The sequence below is a fragment of the Daktulosphaira vitifoliae genome, unplaced genomic scaffold (assembly GCF_025091365.1).
Source record: "Daktulosphaira vitifoliae isolate Bord-2020 unplaced genomic scaffold, ASM2509136v1 Scaffold_2, whole genome shotgun sequence".
Taxonomy (NCBI): domain Eukaryota; kingdom Metazoa; phylum Arthropoda; class Insecta; order Hemiptera; family Phylloxeridae; genus Daktulosphaira; species Daktulosphaira vitifoliae.
Window position 1 is genome coordinate 8214250 of NW_026099573.1, and position 7610 is coordinate 8221859.

Consider the following 7610-nt stretch of genomic DNA (forward strand, 5'->3'; position numbering starts at 1 on the left):
TTTTTTTTTTTTTTATTCAAATAACTTTATAAATTTACATCTATACAAAATATATGCACAACCGTAAATGGATTAAAAGTAGTGAAAAAAAAATTATAATATGACTTGAATAGCATGCAGTAGGGGGCACCCAATGGAGCTACCTACTTTGAGTTTTGTTTTTTGATTTCATTTTTTTTTTTTTTTCTATAGGAGGTCTCTACACCATTTTCTTTTTAATCTTCTTGGCGGATTGTCCGGGATGTACTTTGAGTAGAGGTATTGAATATTAGGGTTAGGGTGAGAGTTTAATTTGTTGTGAAGTTTTAGGTAAGCAGTTTTGGCAATATTGTTAACATAACTAATTTGAAGATCTGAATGGAGAGTTTTATTAGGGGCGTATCAAAGGGAATTGGTGAGTGTTCGTAGGCAAATGGATTGAAATGATTGGATTTTTTGGATGTTGGATGGAGCGGCACAGCCCCAGATTTGAATACCATAAAACCATAGTGGGAAGAGAAGAGTTTTATAGATGAGTGTTTTTAGTTTTAGATTAAGTTTGGAACCTAAGAGAGGGCGAAGTAGATGGAGTCGGGTGTTTAATTGTTTTCTTTTTTCAGTTATATGGTCTCTCCAAGTTAGTCGTTTGTCAAAAATGAGGCCTAAGTATTTTACTTTATTANAGTTATATGGTCTTTCCAAGTTAGTCGTTTGTCAAAAATGAGGCCTAAGTATTTTACTTTATTATTTTGGGGGAGTAAAGTGTTGTAGAGTTTGACTGGTGGACAGATGTCTGGTCGAAGAGAAAAGGTGATGTGGTTTGATTTGGTTGTATTTACTTTAATTTTCCATTCAGTAAACCATTTTTCTAAAATATTGAGGTGGTGTTGGAGTTTGAAATTTGTTATTAAGGGATCAGCGTCAGATACTAATATGCTTGTATCGTCAGCAAAAGTATTTAAGATTGTGAAGGTAGATGTAGGTATATCAGCTGTGTATATTAAGTATAAAAGGGGGGATAAGTCACTGCTTTGGGAAACTCCGGCTTTTATAGTGAAATGGTTAGAAAGTGTGTTGTTTATATTTACTTGGAAAGAACGTTGGCCTAGGTAAGATTTTAATATTAAGTAGTATGGTGTTGGGAGGTTTGATTTTAGCTTGTGGAGTAACCCTTCGAGCCATACCTTATCGAAAGCTTGAGCANCCTTCGTGCCATACCTTATCGAAAGCTTGGGCTATGTCTAAAAAGACACCTGAACAGTATTTTTTTTGTTCAAGAGATGAGGAGATAGCATCGGTGATACGATGGAGTGGGTGTATTGTAGAGTGATTTTCACAGAATCCGAATTCAGAGTGAGGGATGATGNCGAATTGAGAGTGGGGGATGATGTGTTTTATTTCTGAAATATTTTGAAGACGTTTTAATAGTAGTTTTTCAAATAGTTTTCCCAAGGTAGGGAGGAGGCTGATTGGACGATCAGAAAAAGTTAAAATTTTAGATTTACCTTGTTTCGGCATNAAATTTTTAGGTTTACCTGGTTTCGGCACTACTATGATTGTTGATAGTTTCCAAAGTGGGGGGAAATGAGAAAGTCTGAGCATGGCATTGAAGATATGGACTATGTTTAGGATAGATTTGCTGGTTAGTTGTTTTAAGATGTTATTTGTTATAAGGTCGTGACCTGGATCTTTACCGTTCTTTAGTTTGCCAATTGCATATTTGACTTCATTTGGAGAAAAGTGTTTGGGGGGCAGTGTCATTGATAGGNGTGTTTGGGGGGCAGTGTCATTGGTAGGGGGCTGTCTAGTGATTTGTTGATTTTGTTTATATGGTTGGCAGAGGGGTTTATGTTGTTGGGTTTAAATACTTCATATAGGTATTTAGCAAATGAATTAGATTTGTCTATGTCAGATACTGCTAGTTGGTTGATGTTTAGTTTTATTGGCGGTATTAGTTCTCTATGTTTTAATATACTTTTTGTTTTACACCAGAGAGAGCAGTTAGATGTTTGGAGTTTGGTAATATTATTTTCGTAGCGTTCTGTGTTGATTTTGTAAAATTCTTTTNTCACTGCCTTGGGGAACTCCGGCGTTTATAGTGAAATGGTTAGAAAGTGTGTTGTTTATATTTACTTGGAAAGAACGTTGGTCTAGGTAAGATTTTAATATTAAGTAGTATGGTGTTGGGAAGTTTGATTTTAGCTTGTGGAGTAACCCTTCGTGCCATACCTTATCGAAAGCTTGGGCTATGTCTAAAAAGACACCTGAACAGTATTTTTTTTGTTCAAGAGATGAGGAGATAGCATCGGTGATACGATGGAGTGGGTGTATTGTAGAGTGATTTGCACGGAATCCGAATTGAGAGTGGGGGATGATGTTTTTTATTTCTGAAATATTTCGAAGACGTTTTAATAGTAGTTTTTCAAATAGTTTTCCCAAGGTAGGGAGGAGGCTGATTGGACGGTAAGAAGAAGTTAAATTTTTAGGTTTACCTGGTTTCGGCACTACTATGATTGTTGATAGTTTCCAAAGTGGGGGGAAATGAGAAAGTCTGAGCATGGCATTGAAGATATGGACTATGTTTAGGATAGATTTGCTGGTTAGTTGTTTTAAGATGTTATTTGTTATAAGGTCGTAACCTGGAGCTTTACCGTTCTTTAGTTTGCCAATTGCATATTTGACTTCATTTGGAGAAAAGTGTTTGGGGGGCAGTGTCATTGGTAGGGGGCTATCTAGTGATTTGTTGATTTTGTTTATATGGTTGGCAGAGGGGTTTATGTTGTTGGGTTTAAATACTTCATATAGGTATTTAGCAAATGAATTAGATTTGTCTATGCCAGATACTGCTAGNAGATTTGTCTATGTCAGATACTGCTAATTGGTTGATGTTTAGTTTTATTGGCGGTATTAGTTCTCTATGTTTTAATATACTTTTTGTTTTACGCCAGAGAGAGCAGTTAGATGTTTGGAGTTTGGTANACTGTCAGATTAAATCTATCTGGACCCAACTATGCAATGTCTCCACTATGCCGCGACCCCACTGTGCTACCGTTTATTTTATTATGTTTTTTTAGTTTGTTTGAAATAATGTTGAGTGCATTTTTGTCGGCAAGGTGACGAGTTGATTGCCATCTCGCTCTAGCTCTCCTTTTTTTTGCAAGCATTTCTTTTAGAACTATTGGGATGTTGTTGAATTTGTTAGGATATTTTGAGGGGGATGAAGGAACAGTTACTGAGTCTTGAACATTGGAAGTTAATTGGATTACAACATTGTCAATGTCATGTTTGGTTTTTAGAGGAATATTAAGGCTAGTTTTGCTGTCTAGGACGAATTAAAATTTTTCCCAGGATATTGGGCCATTTATGAGGCTTGATTTGTTGTTGAGAAGGGGGGTTGAGTTTAAAGAAAGTAATACAGCTGTGTGGTCAGAACAAAGTTCGTTTATATTTGAAATAGAATAGTGAATGGTTGGAGAAAATTTAGTTATAAAAAAATCAAGTATGTCAGGGTTTCTGTTTTGGTGGGTTGGCCAATAAGTTGGGTACGCTGGTGATACAATGCGAAGGTTGGAGTTGATTATGGTTTTATAAAGTACACGACCACGGGAGTCAGTAGTGTTATTTCACCAACAGGGGTGTTTAGAGTTAAAATCGCCTCTTATGATGCAGNGATTATGGTTTTATAAAGTACACGACCACGGGAGTCAGTAGTGTTATTTCCCCAACAGGGGTGTTTAGAGTTAAAATCGCCTCTTATGATGCAGTTGTTGTCAATAGATGAAAAAAATTCGTTTAGGATGTTTTCGTTAATCGGATTTGAAGGAGGAAAATAAGCAGCTACAATGGTAGTGTTTATGTTGTTGTTTTTTATTTGGATGTTTGAGCTCTGAATNATTTTTAGTTGGATGTTTGAGCTCTGAATAGATTGGTTAGAAGTAGGAGGACTAATATTGAATTTGATTTTATTACGGATAAAAATTACTGAACCGNATTTTATTACGGATAAAAATTGCTGAACCACCATGAGCAGTTCCATCAGGATGGTCAGTGCGAATGGTGGAGTAGTTCGGGAAAAATATAGTTTTGTTTGGAGTAAGGTGTGTTTCGGTGATAAGTACAATGTCAATGATTCTGGAGTTTAGACATAGGGATAAATTGTGGTATTGGTTTTGAACTCCATTAGCATTCCAAAGAAGGATTGAGAGAGGTGATTTGTTTGGTTGGATAGAATTCATTTATTTAGTAGGGAGTCGATGACTTTGGTGAGTAGGGAGATAAGAGGGTTTATTAAGGATTTGAACTCATTTAAGAAATGGGAAAGATGGGTTGAGATAGAATCGTTATTGTTATTTGAGTGAGGTTCATTGTTAATATGATTTAAATTANGGTTCATTGTTAATATGATTTGAATTGGGGTTTGAGTAAGTGTTATGTTTAAACTTATTGTGGGGCTGTGAGGTAGCCCATTGGGTTTTTAAAGGGGGAAAATTTTTCTCTTGATTGAAGCTGGTATTGATTTCAGGAGACGGATCGTTGGGGTGGATTTTCGTAGATTTTAGATGATTTACGTAGATTTTGCAATAGTTTGTATTTGGGGCATCCTTTATATGAGGCCGGGTGTGGTCCTCCACAGAGAGCGCAAGTTGGCGGTGAAGAGTTATCTTTGGAACATTCGTTAGAGTTGTGGGTGTCTCCGCATTTAACACAGCGAGGTGTATGATGACAATAAGTTCTGGTATGGCCGTAATTTTGGCATCTTAGACATTGGACTGGAGTTTTTTTTAGGTGGGGTGCTTCAACTTTTATTTTGGTGTAGCAAATTGAGTCGATTTTGTAAATACTTTGATTTGTTGGAGATGGTTCTAAATCAATAAAAAATATGGGGAGTGGATTTTTGGTTTTATACTGCAGGCAGTTTGTAATTGACCGAACAGAGAAACCAAGAGCTTGTAGCTCATCTTTGATGAAATTAATTGGTGTAGTATGGTGAAGGTGTCGAATAACTACTCTGAAAGCTTTGTCGTCCTTAGTTGATAAGTGTGGTAACTTATATTATTTATTTCTAATAGTTTTATAACTTGTCTATACGCATTGATAGTGTATGTCAATAATTTGATACTGTTAGATGTGCTTTTTGTTGTAAATCCTTCAGGTTCAGTGAGAGGTTTTATTTTTTTACAAAAATCAAAGAAGTCAATTGTGCTTTTTATGTAAATGGGTTGAATTTTGTTTACTTCTTTTGGGTTATCTTGTGTTTTCATTTCAATATCATTATCATTTTCCTCTGGGTGGTCATTTATGGTAAGAGCTGAGTAACGGTTTGGACTTGAGAAGGAATTTGTTTTTTGTATTTTTGATTTTGGAGAATGGCATGGCGAGCTAATAGGAACAGTTTTCCATACAGAGTCGACGTTAGATGAGTTTTTAATAATCTTGATCGGTGTTTTGTTGGAGTTATTAATGTTAGAAGAATTAATCGATTGTGAACGTGAAGGTAATGATGATCCGCTGGCCGAACTCATGGTTCAGTGGTCGGACAGGTTTTTGTTGTTAGTTTGATGAAGTGTATAACGGTGGGTAGGTAATTTAGATAAAAATAATCATATTACCTGAATTTTTTCAATCGGCACAGTTGGCGATAAGCTTAATGATATAGATAAGGCTGGTCGCTGTTATACTGTACGACTACTCACTACGAGTACACACGTAAAAGTGATACTAATGTTTAGCGTTTATTTTACATCATATTGTCAAATATATATCAGTTAACAAATATCAAGTCAATGGAGCAAAGTCATAAGTGTATCTTATCAACTTATATTATCGAATGACATCGGGTATGACAAACGATCATTTTGGGTGGTCATCTTTGGATTAGAAATTTTTTCTTTGGTTGAAAAACTTTATCTATGATAATACCGGTAATAAATATAATATATTGTACTGTAATGTGTTACGTATATTATATCGAATATGTCAGACGAAGAATAATATCTCCATCGCAAACAAAAAATGACTAACTCAATTGGCGATTGAAATATAAAGAAGCTACCAGTAGAAAATTTCACTATAATTTTTTTCTATCAAATATATATATATATATATAATGTTTGATGCTTAAAATGTTAATTAACATTTATTTCCATGATGAGAAAATAAAAATATCAATTAAAAAATTCGTTTTTAAATTTTTAATTGTTTAAAGTTAAAAAATGTTCTAAGTCTATATAAAATTAAAAAAACGATAGCACAGTGGGATCGCGTCACAGTATAGAAGTAGTATAGTTGGGACAAGTATAAATGATATCTGACAGTGATTAAAATCTCTATCATAAGAAACGCTTCGATGCAAATCTGTAGATAGCCTTTAATTTTAAGAAATTGGTAGATTATTTCAAAAGTAACAATAACTTTTATTCCCTTAATTTTATCCCGATATAATATTATTAGGCTGGTTAGGGGTCCAATGTTCACAAAAATATATCAAATGATAGGTAAATATCTAANTGTTCACAAAAATATATCAAAAGATAGGTAAATATCTAAGGTATCTATAAAAAAATATTATATTGATTCGGTCATTTTTAAAAAAGTAATGGCAGTATTAAGTAAAAAAAAATTGAACAATTATCGAATTACAAATAACAAATAACGATTTTTCTAAAAAAAAAATTTCATTTACTGTAAATAAATAAATATAATAATCAGTATGGATCTGTTAAACTACTAATTTGAATTTTGTAAAATATTATTCAATATGATATGGGAAATGTTTAGTTAACTCAAAAGTTATAAAAATGAACTTATATTATTATAATACAACAGATGTTTACGCATATATGTTATTTTTATTTTCTATAAATGTAGAACAGAAGTCATACGTGTCCTTTGACACTTTTCAAAATTATACTTTAATCAAAAAATTTTAGCCATCATTGTTTATTTTTCAATGTTTTCATTAAAACTTGTCTACTTTTGTTTTTTACTATTTTCTGTGATTTTGTATACAAGAGCAGACCGGATTAAAAAAAAAAAATTAGATATGTTAGATAATTTACTTAAGTATACAGGATGGACAAATTTAGTCGAAACACATTATATAACATATTACAAAACATCATATTATCTTCAAACTCTTATTGATACACCTACGTGTGTCTCTAAAGGTAATATGAAAACACGAGCTTTGACGATATATCTTGGATGCTCATATGCAAAAATTATAGATAATATTTTTTTTGTTATAAGCATGGCTACAGAACAGTGTGAAAAATTAATTGGAACAAAGAAACGATTAATAGATGGATTAATTTGCACAGAAGAACTCATAAACATAATAATCAAATCAATTGCTCCAATGGCAACAATGATGAAAAGCGCTATGGACACTTTGGATTCATTACATTTCAATCCATGGGCTACTTCTGGTATATCTAATTATATGTTAAATTCTTTATTAGGGAAAATAGGAAATATTCTTGACGACTTAAATATAGGAACGCTATCACGTGATGATAAATCTACATACTACTCCAAATTGCAAATTATAAATTTATTTTCATTGAAAACATTGAAGGATGTAAAAAGTGAAACTAAAAATTATTGTGAATTTGTACTTTATGATAACAAGT

The 7610-nt window shown here is 33.2% G+C and overlaps 1 protein-coding gene across 4 annotated transcripts in view; it reads left to right on the forward strand.

Annotated features, from left to right (window-relative positions):
* Window positions 1-7610, forward strand: part of LOC126897322 (uncharacterized) — a 17939-nt gene that overhangs the window by 3042 nt on the left and 7287 nt on the right. The window contains exon 1 of one of the 4 annotated variants that reach the window (XM_050670840.1): window positions 6851-7145. The exons of the other annotated variants lie outside the window; for them this stretch is intronic. Within the exon in view, the coding sequence (XP_050526797.1) occupies window positions 6929-7145 (217 nt within the window). The 5' untranslated portion in view covers window positions 6851-6928. Of the gene's footprint in view, window positions 1-6850; window positions 7146-7610 lie in introns of those variants that run through there. 4 annotated transcript variants of the gene reach the window in all.